At 36.6% G+C, this 14,645-nt stretch overlaps 1 protein-coding gene across 1 annotated transcript in view; it reads right to left on the bottom strand.

The window, feature by feature from the left end:
• Positions 1 to 14,645, bottom strand: part of LOC105513266 (catenin alpha-3) — a gene marked incomplete at its 5' end in the record, with an annotated part of 370,337 nt that overhangs the window by 40,162 nt on the left and 315,530 nt on the right. The window contains one exon of the mRNA XM_011944117.1: positions 8,644 to 8,778. Within this exon, the coding sequence (XP_011799507.1) occupies positions 8,644 to 8,778 (135 nt within the window). The remainder of the gene's footprint in view (positions 1 to 8,643; positions 8,779 to 14,645) is intronic.

Raw genomic sequence — 14,645 nt, 5'->3', positions numbered from 1 at the left:
CTTCTGGCTTGTAGAGTTTCTGCAGAGAGATCCACTGTTAGTCTGATGGGCTTCCCTTTGTGGGTAACCTGACCTTTCTCTCTGGCTGCCCTTAACATTTTTTCCTTCATTTCAACTTTGGTGAATCCGACAATTATGTGCCTTGGAGTTGCTCTTCTCAAGGAGTATCTTTGTGGCGTTCTCTGTATTTCCTGATTTTGAATGTTGGCCTGCCTTGCTAGGTTGGTAAGTTCTCCCTGAAAATATCCTGAAGAGTGTTTTCCAAGTTGGTTCTATTCTCCCCGTCACTTTCAGGTACACCAATTAGATGTAGATTTGGTCTTTTCACATAGTCCTATATTTCTTGGAGGCTTTGTTCACTTCTTTTTACTTTTTTTTTCTCTAAACTTCTCTTCTTACTTCATTTCAATCATTAGATCTTCAATCACTGATACCCTTTCTTCCACTTGATCGAATCTGTTACTGAAGCTTGTGTACGCGCTATGTAGTTTTCATGCCATGGTTTTCAGCTCCATCAGGTCATTTAAGGTCTTCTTGATGCTGTTTATTCTAGGTAGCCATTCGTCTAATATTTTTTTCAGGGTTTTGAGCTTCTTTGCAATGGGTTCGAACATCCTCCTGTAGCTCGGAGAAGTTTGTTATTACTGATCATCTGAAGTCTTCTCTCAACTCATCAAAGTCATTCTCTGTCCAGCTTTGTTCCATTGCTGGCAAGGAGCTGCGTTCCTTTGGAGGAGAAGAAGTGCTCTGATTTTTAGAATTTTCAGCTTTTCTGCTCTGGTTTCTTCCCATCTTTTTGGTTTTATCTACCTTTGGTCTTTGATGATGGTGACCTACAGATGGGGTTTTGGTGTGGATGTCCTTTTTGTTTGTTAGTTTTCCTTCTCACACAGTCAGGACCCTCAGCTGCAGGTCTGTTGGAGTTTGCTGCAGGTCCACTCCAGACCCTGTTTGCTTGGGTATCACCAGAGGAGGCTGCAGAACAGCAAATATTGCAGAACAGCAAATGTTACTGCCTGATCATTCCTCTGGAAGACTCATCTCAGAGGGGCACCTGGCTGTATGAGGTGTCAGTTGGCCCCTACTGGGAGGTGTCTCCCAGTTAGGCTACTCAGGGGTCGGGGACCCACTTAAGGAGGCAGTCTGTCTATTCTCAGATCTCAAACTCCATGCTGGGAGAACTACTACTCTCTTCAAAGCTGTCAGACAGGGACGTTTAAGTCTGTAGAAGTTTGTGCTGCCTTTTGTTCAGTTATGCCCTGCCCCCAGAGGTGGAGTCTACAGAGGCAGGCAGGCCTCCTTGAGCTGGGGTGGACTCCACCCAGTTTGAGCTTCCTGGCAGCTTTGTTTACCTACGCAAGCCTCAGCAATGGAGGATACCCCTCCTGCAGCCCCACTGCCTCCTTGCAGTTCAATCTCAGACTGCTATGCTAGCAGTGAGTGAGGCTCTGTGGGTATGGGACCCTCCAAGCCAGGCACGGGATATACTCTCCTGGTGTGCCATTTGATAAGACTGTTGGAAAAGCGCAATATTAGGGTGGGAGTGTCCCAATTTTCCAGGTACCGTCTGTCATGCCTTCCCGTGGCTAGGAAAGGGAATTCCCTGACCCCTTGTGCTTCCCAGGTAAGGCTATGTCCCTCCCTGCTTCGACTGACACTCTGTGGGCTGCACCCACTGTCCGACAAGCCCCAGGGAGGTGAACCCGGTACCTCAGTTGGAAATGCAGAAATCACCCATCTTCTGAGTCAGTCATCCTGGGAGCTATGGACTGGAGCTCTTCCTATTTGGCCATCTTGGAACCTCCTCCCTTTTTCAGTGTTTTGAGACAAGGTCTGACTCTATCACCAAGGGTGGAATGCAGTGGCATGATCTCAGCCCACTGCAACATCCACCTCCTGGGTTCAGGTCATCCTCTCACCTCAGCTTCCCAAGTAGCTGGGACTACAGGCATACACCACCACACCTGGCTAATTTTTGTATTTTTTGTAGTAACGAGATTTGTCATGTTGCCCATGGCTGGTCTTGAACTCATGTGCTCAAGCAATCCACCTGCCTCAGTCTCAAAGTGCTGGGATTACAGTCCTGAGCCACTGTACCTGGCAACTCCCCTCTTTATTTGAGAAAGGATAGCAGTTGGAAGGCCAAATTGGCTTAATTTCCATGTGAACTGAAGCTGGGTCAGGTTCCATGATCCAGACAATGTCTTGTATCTTGAGTCTGGTAAAAAATGTCTAGTATATGCTATCTCTGTTCATGATCTCAAAAAATTGCTGTGAACTTAGGTTATTTTCTCTTCTAAGCAACATTAGAGGAAAGTGATTGAGATGTGAACATCCTCATTTTGTTCTATTGCTAAAATGGAACTTGAATAGAGTGCTCAAATCTTAATTTTAACAGAAAACTACTCTTTCCATTTTACCAAACATGGGATTTATTAGCAAGAAATTCTTCAACCTTTCATTTATTTCTATAAATGTGATTATATCTTTTTTTTAAGTTCAGCTAAATCAATTATTTTTTTATTTTTAAGATTCAGGGGATACATGTGCAGTTTTGTTACAAGGGTATATAGCATGATGCTGAGGTTTGGGCTTCTATTAATTTCATCACTCAAATAGTGAACATAGTGCGCAATAGGAATTTTTTCAACTCTTACCCCTCTCCCCCTCCTACCTTTAGAGACTCTAGTATCTATTGTTCCCATCTTTGTGTCCCTGTGTAATCAATGTTTAGCTTCCACTTGTAAGTGAGAACATGCGGTATTTGATTTTCTGTTTTAGCATTAATTTGCTTAGGATAATGGCCTCCAGCTGCATTCATGTGGATGTGAAGGACACAATTAAATTATTTTATATGGCTGCATAGTATGCCATGGTGTATATGTACCACATTTTCTTTATTTAATAAATGTGATTATATTTTAATTCAACTTCATCTTGGCTGAGAAGAAGAGCTCTTTTTTCTTTTCTTTTCTCAAATCTAATCTTTCTACCTGCTCTAATCTTACATTCTCTCATTGCTTGACTTTATTCCATCAGTTGTAGTCTTAATTTTTCACAGGTTCATTCTCTTCTGGCCGCTTTTTGTTCTTTACCTAAACATTTCTCAATTACTGTCACTTTAAGCAGTATATAAATAAAAATGTTAACAAACAAAAATGCTTTTGGTGATTCTGTCTGCTCTGACCCTCAAGTCTCTCTCTCTTTCTTTATCTCTCTTTTATTCCTTTCAACTTCAAACTCTTGGAAAATTGAGTCTGTGCCACCATATTTTTTCTGTCATTGCATACTCAGTACTCAGCTGATCCTGATATAATTTTTGCCTTCACCATATTACTGATACTGCTTTAACAAAGATATAAAAACACCTTCTAAATGCAGAACCCAATGTGTACTTTTAAGGCTAAGCCAACCTGCATAATTTTGCAGGTTGCATCCTTTGTAGTCATTGGTCACTGCACTGTCAATCATGTAAAAACATTCAAGGACTTTATAGTCTAGATGGGAATATGTGCAAAAAGATGATTATGATATGTGTACTGCTGTGATTTTAGTGATCATACAGGGAATATGATAAAAACTGCTAGCTGCCACCCAACATTCATTCTCTTTTTCATAGAAACAGAACTCTGATTACACTGGGGAAAGGAATGTGCAGGATTAAAACACAAACAAATATACAAAATCTATATTTTGTAGCATACCTTGCAGTTAAATATAACAGTATGACTATGCTCCAGCCAACAGTTTGTAAAAAAAAAAAAATAGTATTTGAAATGGACCTTCTGGAAGGTTCCTTTAAAAGTGTAAGGAATGTTTGCTTCATTTTCTCTTTATTCCTACTGCCTGGAATATACAAGTCATTGTTAGAGCTGCATAAGCCATATTTTTGACCTTGATAATAACGACAGCCAGAAGCCAAGAAAAGTGAAATTGAAAGACAAAAGTGCCTGATTCCCTGGTGACTTTGTGAAGCTGTCATAACAGTTCTAGACTGCCCATTCGCAGGCTCACTTTATGGAGGCAGTAAACTCCCAATTTGTTTTAACTGCCACAGTCAAGTCTCAGAATCTTATAAAGGTACACTGGAATCACTTGTGAAAAAAAGTCGTTTCTGGATTACTCTCTCAGCTATTTTTTTAAAAAATGGCATCCAAAATATTTTCACTGGATGGCCCCATATACTTCTCTTTCATACCTCTTTCCTAAGTTCCAGAACCAAAGACCCAACTTCTCCTAAACCTTCTCCTTAGATGCTCCTTAGTCACTTAAATTCAACAAGCAAAACCTGAATGAGTTTCTGTACTCACCATAACATGGTCTTCCTTCTATATATACTGTTTAGTTAACGATGCCATTGTTGACTAAGTAAACTATTTAACCTCCAAACCTTTAGGAAATTCTTAACTCTTTCTTCTTTTTCACCCTTAACACCCAATGGATAATTGACTCTAAACATATTTTCCTCAGAATTGTTCCTTGTATAGACACACTCCTTTCCATTCTCATCAATATTGTCTTAAGTAAGTTCTCACTGTTTCTCTCTTAGACTAATTTTTTTAAAATTATTATTATTCTTTAAGTTCTGGGTTACATGTGTAGAACGTGCGGTTGTGTTACATAGGTATACACATGCCCTGGTGGTTTGCTGCACCCATCAACCCATCACCTACATTAGGTATTCCTCATAATATTATCCCTCCCCTAGCCCCCCACCCACTGACAGGCCCCGGTGTGTGATGTTCCCCTCCCTGTGTCCATGTGTTCTCGTTGTTCAGTTCCCACTTATGAGTGAGAACATGTGGTGTTCGGTTTTCTGTTCCTGTGTTAGTTTGCTGAGAATGATGGTGTCCAGCTTCATCCATGTCCCAGCAAAAAACATGAAGTCATCCTTTTACATGGCTGTGTAGTATTCCATGGTGTATATGTGTCACATTTTCTTAATCCAGTCTATCATTGATGGACATTTGGGTTGGTTCCAAGTCTTTGCTATTGTGAATAGTGCTGCAATAAACATCTTAGACTAATTTTTAAAAGTCATTCCTAAATAGGCCTCAATCTTCTAGTCCTTTATCTTTCTAATCTATCACTGCCCTGTCTAAAAAATGTTAGCTTTGAAATACATAGATTTATTAATGCCCATCTCAAACTAAGAAATTGTTAATTACTCTCAATTGCCTACAGGGTAAAATTAAATGATAAATGATCCTTTCAAAACATTCCCAGTTTCCTTTACAAGCTTTTGCTCTACTCGCTCACCCACCCTTATTCCACAACACACACACCAAGAGTACCAAGTAAAGTTGTTTTCAGTCACGTCAGACTGCCTGCTATGTCTGTAACATGCCATGTCTTCCCTATCTCTATGTTATTTCAGTTGTCCCCTTTATCTCAAATCCTTTCCCTCTCCTCCTCCTGTAAGTACACATTTGTTTTCTACTTATTAATCAAGGCCCGAAGCAGGTTTGAGCCACTTACGAAGCTTTCTCTTACCTGCTCTGCACGTCAAATAAATTATTTCCTCACATGCTATACACGCACATTTGTACATACCAATATTGCATTGTTTATTACAGTGTTCTGGAGTCTTTTTTGTATATTCAGGTACATTTTAGGTTTCTTATTTTTTTATGCATTTCGGTATCTTAAGGACATTACCATATAATCATCTTTACATCCCTCGGATGTACTGCTATGCCTTGCACAGAGAGGGGCTCAATTCACAGTAATGGATTTGAATGAACTACATATACTTTGTCTCTATACAGCTAAAACATGCAACTTCAAGATGAGTGCTTGCAATATAGATGTAAGAATGATTGGGGAATAATTTTAATTAAATGGTGTATTATGACAATATCTTTCAGGTTATTTTATTTTATTAATTAATCTTCTTTATCCTAAACCTTCACACCTCAGACCCAGAACAGAACATACTGCCCATTGACTTTAGAAATGCATTCCATTCATACCTACTTATTTTTAACCCACTATATTAGGTAAAGCAATGTTTTGTGAACCTAATCTTGGGATGCCAGCTTTATTTAGTAAACTTTGAATGGTCTGTAGTTTTGAATACCACATTTCTGTAATTTTTAGTGTCTCTCTGCTTTGGAATCACGCTTGCCATTTTTCAAGAGATCTTATAGAAAAATGATAGATGAGATCTTCTTCTGAATTGAAAGAATAGGAACAAGACAGGAACTCAGGGTCACTGAGAGATTAAAGTAAGTGTGCTTTGGCACACATAAATGAAATGTATTTAGAAAGCTTTCTAGGATCTACCTGCAAACAGATGGCAGTAAGATATGCAAAAGGGGGAATGCTTTCTTTTCTTAGATTTATTTTTTTCTAATGGGGAATACTGAGTGAGATGATGACAAATAGTTTTGGATTTGCAGTGCTATTCCTCATTTTATATAATGACTCAGCTTTTAAATTGTAAATCATGGATTCTAAATAGCTCCTGCCTAATCTATCTGCAATATATGTAAAGTTCATGAATTTGAATCATCATACCAAACAGGAAAGAATACAAACTCAGTTTATATATAGAAAGGAAATTGTATTTTGGAAGGATAATTAACGCCAATAAATTTTAACAGCTCTGCAGAGGCTGAACTTCCACCAAATATTTTTTGAAAGCTTAGCTTCAGACAATATGAAAGTGTATATTTGAAAAATAAAATTTATATGAAATTTAGACCTTATAAAGCATGATTAGTGTGTGAAAATGACAAAAGTAAATGGAAGAGTTTATCCTCCAAATGAATATACTTTTTTACATGTTTAACGTAGTATGATGTTAAATGAGAAAATGAAGACTGGATGTTTAATAAGCCAAAAGGAATATACAGAAGTTAAAAATATATATACATATTAATACATATGCTTCTATACACACATATATGCTGTGTGTATCTACATAAATGTATATATACATACATGTATGCATATGTGTCGATACACATGCATGTTCCTGTTTGCATGGCTTGTGACTAAGTAAAATGCATTTTTCTTTGAAAAGGGACAGGGCACCAGTAATACACTGACTGTGTTTATGTGGGATTTTTGATAAAATTTGAATATCAAAGACACTATTTTTCTCCCTCTAACCACCACTGGAATAAAATGCTAGAATGCAATACCATCTTATCATTTCCAAATTATTCACTTTCGACTTGTGTTTTTCAGTTTCATCACAGATTCAGTGTTGTCTCTCTGAACAGAGAAAACATAGACCTTTGAAGGTAAACTCAGCTCTGACATTTACTAGTATGACATTGGGGAAGCTATATAACCCTTCTTAAGTTTATTTACTTCTTTATATATTAAAGAAAACAGAACAAATAAATAAGCGATCCATCTGGCATGTTATTGTGAAGATTAACATAAAATACAGGCAAGAGATAGAGAGTCACTATTTGTTTCCTCCCCTTTAGTTTTTTTTTTTTTTTTTTTTTGAGATGGAATCTTGCACTGTCGCCCAGGCTGGAGAGCAGTGGCGTGATCTCGGCTCACTGCAACTTCCACCTCCTGGGTTCAAGTAATTCTCATGCCTCAGACTACTGAGTAGCTGGGATTACAGGCATGCGCCACCACACCCAACTAATTTTTCTATTTTTAGTAGAGACAGGGTTTCACCATGTTGGCCAGGCTGGTCTCAAACTCCTGATCTCAAGTGATCCAGATGCCTCAGTCTCCCAAAGTGCTGGGATTATAGGCATGAACCACCGTGACCAGCCTCTGCCCTCTACTTTTGATGGTGATCCTTTACTTGTGTTTTCGTAATTACGTCCTCTTTCAGAACATTAACTCATTGAGGGAATGTCCAATGCCAGGATATAGAGGCCCTATATATTACACATATATAAATATACTAGTGTAATTAAAAAAAATTTGTCTCAGAAATACAAATTCCCAGAATATTTATAATGTTCCATTTAAACTTAAATTTATAATCTTGGTCTATGTCCTTTTCAAAGTTACTGATAACTGAATCCAATATAGATATCAAATATTATTTTATTACCATTTCTTCTCCAGAGAAATGATCTACTGCTATTAAAAGATGAGTAGAAAAGTTATACATTAGTTCTACCATGGTAATTTACAGCAGCTTAAAACTTAGGCCCACCAAAGAATTTATGAAATTTCCTCCAACTCTAATAAGTTCTATCATACTCCAGTTCTGAAAATATATATGGAAATGAAAACTCTCAAGACACGAACATTTATGTTATAAAAAGAAATAGGGGGAAATGAATATCAATTAATAGCAGTGAAGCAATCATTTTATTAACTTGCAATTCCACATGCATTTATTTTAGAAAAATTACAGGATTCATTTCGGAGTTCCATCTGTACACATTCTGAAGTCATGCTTTAAATTAACATGCATTTCTCATCCAAATGGCTTATAAAATGTGATTTACTCTTTAATCTCTGAAGTAAATAAAAACAACATTTTAAACCTTTTTTAAAGAAATCTGCCAAGATTTCCTGCTAGTTTAAATACATGTAGTTTTAATAGTTTTTCTAAACTAATTTTACCTAAAAGATTTGGTCATGTAAGCAAGGGTGTAGTTGCTCTGTTTCAAGCATCTTCCACCTGTGATCATGCACGTGCTAGGCAGTACTCACAGCTGACATGATGAGCTCTCCTCCCAGGTTCTGGATCTCAGCTTTAACCTGACTGCAGATTTTCAGTTGGTGGGAGTAGAACTTAATCTGTTCCAGGTAGGCCAACAAGTCCTGTTTGCAAGATGGATCTGGGCACTAAATATGCATCAAAGATAAAAAATGGATATAGCAGAATAAATAATAGGTAGATCAAAGTGAGTAAAAACAGTATTCACATGACAGGTACCTTATAAGGCAGCAATTTTATTTTCATAGCGGAACATTTCTCAGCTCAAGTCCAAGTAGATTCTGATATGCTTCTACCATTACAATAGTTTATTCATTTTGCAACCTTAGTTATTTCAGCTTAGCCAAAAGAAATGTTAAAATACTTTTTAGACATGAAAAGGTAAATAAAATAGCTGCCTTTAATTTATGATAAAGGTTAGAAGCCTTCAGATTATATTTTTAGGTAAATCTAAAGAAATATTTAAAATGTAATTATTTCTTTCACCTAGAATTACTATTAGAATACTCCTAGAATTACTATTACAATGCTCCTTGAGATGCATGGTTCTGCATTGTTTGTCCTTTGCTACTCAAAAGGACATAAAAACATGCAGCAACATAATATGTTTTATTACTTCCAGCATTCAATGTTCTTAACTGTTACAGACAAAGGAAATCATTTCCACCTTAGATAACAGGTGTGAATCTAACTGAAGCCAAGAAGCAGACAGGGCACATGATTTAGAATATTAAATTTCCTTATGAAAACCAGCCTCCTGCATCATTTTATCTTTTGGAAGGAACTTCCTGGAGGACAGCTTTGAGCTTTATCATAACATGGTAAATAGCTTTGGTTAAGATTTAATCTTTGTGTTCTTTCTCCTATGCAATTATAATAGATTTATAAAAATCCCTTCTAACTTAATTCCACTTTTAGTAAATTTTTATAAGAACAAGGAAATGTGGACAGTGATTTATTTCCAAAGATCTTCATTGTAGCACTATGGATAATAGCAAAATTTGGAAATAACCTAAATTCTCCAAATAATGGAAAGACTAAATAAGAATGCCTATCAATATAACGTAGCATTACCCAGTTTCAAGAAAATAGAGTTTCAAAGGATGCAGTAAATGTTTTTGGAAGTTAAAAAAACAACCTGTAAATATTGCAATCAAATTCTATTAAAAATTGTGTGTATTTAAAACATGCTAAATGCCAGATGCAGTGACTCATGCCTATAATCCCAGCAATTTGGGAAGTTGAAACAGGAAAATCCCTTGAGCTTAGGAATTTGAGGTCAGCCTGGGGAACATAGGGATGCACCATCTCTATGAAAAATAAAAATAAATTAGCCAGGTGTGATCCCAGCTATTCAGGAGGCTGAGGTGGCAGGACTGCCTGAGCCTGAAAGGATAATGCTGCAGTGAGCCATGATTGTGACACTGCACTTCAGCCGGGGCAAAAGAGTGAGACCTTGTGTCAAAAAATAAATAAATAAAAATAAAAAATACAATAATAAAACCTGCTGGGACAGCCTCAGCTGTCCACCCTTCCTAGGCATAGATCATGCTGCATCAGGACTCTCTTTGCACCATACCCAGGCAAATCTCCAGGCATTCAGAGCACCAGCTTGCCTGAATCAGCAGGCTAAGCTTCCCCAACCTTTCTGTGCATAGATCAGGGTGCAGCAGGCCCTCTCCACTCCATGCTTAGGCAGATTTCCAGGTATTCAAAGTACATGTTTGCCCAGATTGACAGCCTGAACCACCCCACACTTTCTCTGCAGGGATCCAGGTATGCAGAGGAGCCTTTCTGCTTCATGCCTAGGCAGATCTCCCAGCATCTGGAGCACCCAGTTCCCTGGATTAGGAGTTTAGACCACCCCATATCTGTGTGTAGAGAACTTGAGGACAAGAAGGCTTCCCAGCTCCATGCCTAGGCATACTTCTGGGTGCTTGGTACCCACTCACTGGATTATCCTTCAGCACTGGTGCTCATGACTGCCCTTAGGGGAATCTGAAGGCAAACCTGCCAGTCTGGACCTGCCCATATTGCTCCCAACACCTCTGGGGCTGAGGAGGGAGCTCAGAGCACTTTGCACTATAAGAATAAGCCCATTGCCTGAGGCAAGAGAGAGCTTCTGCTAGTAAACAAGGATGAAGTATACACTCAGCAGTATTGGCCATATACACCATCTACAGGCTTGTAGATGGAACTGCATGGCCCAATATAAAACCTGCTGACAGAAAGGTGTAGAGTACACAAGTTAAGCCAAAAGACCTTACCCAGCATTCTCTAAAGTCACATCCCCTAGGGAAAAATAGGTGGGAAAGGGAAAGGGAAAGAAAAAAAAAATCAATAATATTATAGGGAAAGAAAAGAAAAATTATATCTGCACAAATATAATTACAAAATTTTGTAGTGTCAATGCCTCAAGATGAGAAAGAACCAGTGTAAGAATTCTAGCACCATGAAAATTCAAAATGTAGTAATACCATCAACATACCATACTAGCTCTCCAGCTATAGTCTCCAGCGAAGTGGAAACTTGGAAAGGACAGATAAAGAATCTGAAGTGTAGATTGCAAGGAAGTTCAATAAGATCCAAGACGACGTTGAAAATTAAAACAAAGAAACATTTTAAAGCAATCCAGAAAATGAAGGAAGAGATAAACATCTTTAAAATATCAATCAGAGATTCTGGAATTTAAAAACTAACTTAATTTCAAAATACAACTGGAAGCTTCACCAATAAACTGGACTAAGTAGAAGAAACAATGTCAGATCTTGAAGATCAGTCTTTTGAATTGACCCCGTCAGAAAAAAATAAAGAAAAAGTAATTTTTTAAAAAAGAACAAAGTCTTTGAGAAATATGGGATTATGTAAAGTGACCAAACCTAAAAATTAGTGACATTCCTGCGACTGAGAAAAAGATAACAACCTAGAAAAAATACTTGAAGTGATAAATCAAGAAAATGTTCTGAATTTTGCTGGAGAGGTAGACATCTAGATACAAGAAATTCAGAGAACACTTGTGAGATACTATACAAAAAGCAACATTACCAAGGCACATAATCACCAGACTATTCAAGGTCAATGCTAAAGAAAAACATCACAAAGGTAGCTAGAGAAAAAGGTCAGAACACACACAAAGGGAATTCCAAAAGGCTAAAAGCAGACTTCTCTGCATAAACCTTATTTATAAACTGGGACAGACTGAGGGCCCATTTTCAGAATTCTTGAAGAAAAGAAATTCCAACAAAAATTTCATATCCCATCAGGCTAAGCTTTATCACTGAAAGAGAAACAAAAATATTTTCCAGACAAACAAGCACTAAAAAAATTCATTACCATTAGGCTAGTCTTATCAGAGACTCTTAAGGGAATTCTAAACATGGGGAAAAAAATAGCTGACACCTGCTACCACAAAAACACACTTAAGTACAGAGCCCACAGACCTACACAGCAACCAAACCATAGAAAATACAAAGCAACCAGCTAACAACTTCATGATAGGATCAAAATCTTGCATATTAATATTATCCTTGAATGTGAATAGCCTAAACACTCCACTTAAAAGGCACAGAGTGGCAAGTTGGATAAAATAAAAACATCCATCCATCTGCTGTCTTCAAGATACCCATCTCACACATAATGACATCTATAGGCTCAAAGTAAAGGGTTGAAGAAATATCTATCTTGCAAATTAAACTACAAAAAAAAAGAGTGGCTATTATATTAGATAAAATATATGTATGTTAAAATATATTTAAAATATAATATATAACATATTATATTAGATAAAATACGTGTATTTTAAAATATATTAAAATATAATATATAATAATATATTAGATAAAAAAGACTTTAAACCAACAACAGTAAAAAAGGACAAAGAAGGGCATTACATAATGATAAAGAGTTAAATTCAACAAAAATACTTAACTATCCTAAATATGTATGTACCCAACACTGAAGCATCTGAATTCATAAAACAAGTACTTCTAGATCTACAAAAAGGCTTAGACAGCCACACAATAATGTTGAGAAACTTCAACTCCTCACTGACAGTGTTAGATATGTGAAATGTTAGTCAATTAAACCTCTTTTTTATATATAAATTAGGTAGTCTCAGTATCTTCACAGTAATGCGAAAATGTACTAATAAATTTATTTTTGGGTAAACAATGAAATTAAGGCAGTAATCAAAAAATTCTTTGAAATAAATAGAAATAAGAGACACAACATATAAAAATCTCTAGGATGCAGCAAAAGTACTGTTAAGAGGAAAGTTTAGGGCAGTAAACTCCTACCTTAAAAAGTTAGAAAGATCTCAAATTAATGATTTAACATCATGCCCAGAGGAGCTAGAAAAACAAGAACCAACCAACCCAAAAGCAAGAACAAACCAACCCAAAAAATTAAAATTAGATGGAACTGAATGAATCTGAGACCTAAAAACTCACAGGAAGAATCAGTGAAGACTAAAGTTTTTTTTTTTTTTGAAAGAATGAATAGGATCGGTAGACTGCTAGCTAGATTAACACAGAAAAAAGGAGAAAGGATCCAAATAAGCACAGTCAGAAGTTATAACTAAAGTGACATTGCAACCAACACCACAGAAATACAAAAGAGCCTCAGAAACTATTGGGAACACACCTGTGCATACAAACTAGAAAATCTAGAGGAGAAGATAAATTTCTGAAACACACAATCCTCCAAGAATGAATCAGAAAGAAATTGAACCCTGAACAGACCAATATCGAGTTCCTAAATTAAATCAGTAATAAGACACCCACCACCAACAACAACCAAAAGAGCCCCAGCCAAATTCTACCAAACATACATAGAAGATCTGGTACCAATCCTACTGAAAGTATTCCAAAAAATGGAGAAGGAGAGACTCCTCCTTAACGCATTTAACAAAGCCAGCATTATCCTGATAGGAAAACCTAGTAAAGATACGATGAAAAAAATCTCTGATACCAATATCTCTGATAAACATAGATGGAGAAATCCTCAGCGAAATATTAGCAAACTGAATTTAGTGGCACATCAAAAAGTTAATTCACTATGATCAAGTAGGCTTAATTCTTGTAATGTAAGAATGGTTTAATATACACAAATCAATAAATGTGATTCACCACATAAACAGAATTAATAACAAAAATTATATGACTATTTCAGCAGATGTGGAAAAAGCTTTTGATAAAATACAAAATCCCTTCATGATAAAAACCCTCAAGAAACTATGCATCAAAGGAACATATCTCAAAATAATAAGAACCATCTAAGAGAAACCATAGCCAACATTATACTTGAATGGGCAAAAGTTGAAACCAATCCCCTTGAAAACTGTTATAATGATGCCCATTCTCACCCCTCTTATTCCACACAGTACTGAAAGTCCTAGCCACAACAATCAGGCAAAATAAATAAATAAAAGGTATCCAACTAGACAAATAAAAGTCAACCTATATCTCTTTGCTGTTGATATGATTTTATACCCAGAAAACACAAAATACTTTACTAAAAGGCTCCTTTAACTGAGACATGACTCAGTAATTTTTTAGGATGCCAAATCATGGTATAAAAATCAATAGCATTTCTATACACCAATAACATTCAAGCTGAGAACCAAATCAAGAACTCAATTCCACTTACAATAGCTGCAAATAAATAAATAAATAAATAAATAAAACAAACACCTAGGAATAAATCTAACCAAGGCAGTTAAAGATCTCTAGAAGGAGAACTACAAAATATTGCTGAAAGTAATCATAGATGAGACAAACAAATGGAAAAAAACATTTCAACTTCATCAACTGAAAGAATCAGTATCATTAAAATGGCCATACTGCCCAAAGCAATCTACACATTCAATGCTATTCCTATCAAGCAACCAACATCCTTTTTCACAGAACTAGAAAAATAACTATTGTAAAATTCATATGAAGCCAAGAAATATCCTGACTAGACAAGCAATCCTAAGCAAAAAAAAAAAAAAAAAGGG

Source organism: Colobus angolensis, unplaced genomic scaffold (genome assembly GCF_000951035.1).
Source record: "Colobus angolensis palliatus isolate OR3802 unplaced genomic scaffold, Cang.pa_1.0 Scaffold226, whole genome shotgun sequence".
NCBI classification, from domain to species: Eukaryota; Metazoa; Chordata; class Mammalia; order Primates; family Cercopithecidae; genus Colobus; species Colobus angolensis.
This window is presented reverse-complemented; position numbering and strand designations above follow the sequence as displayed.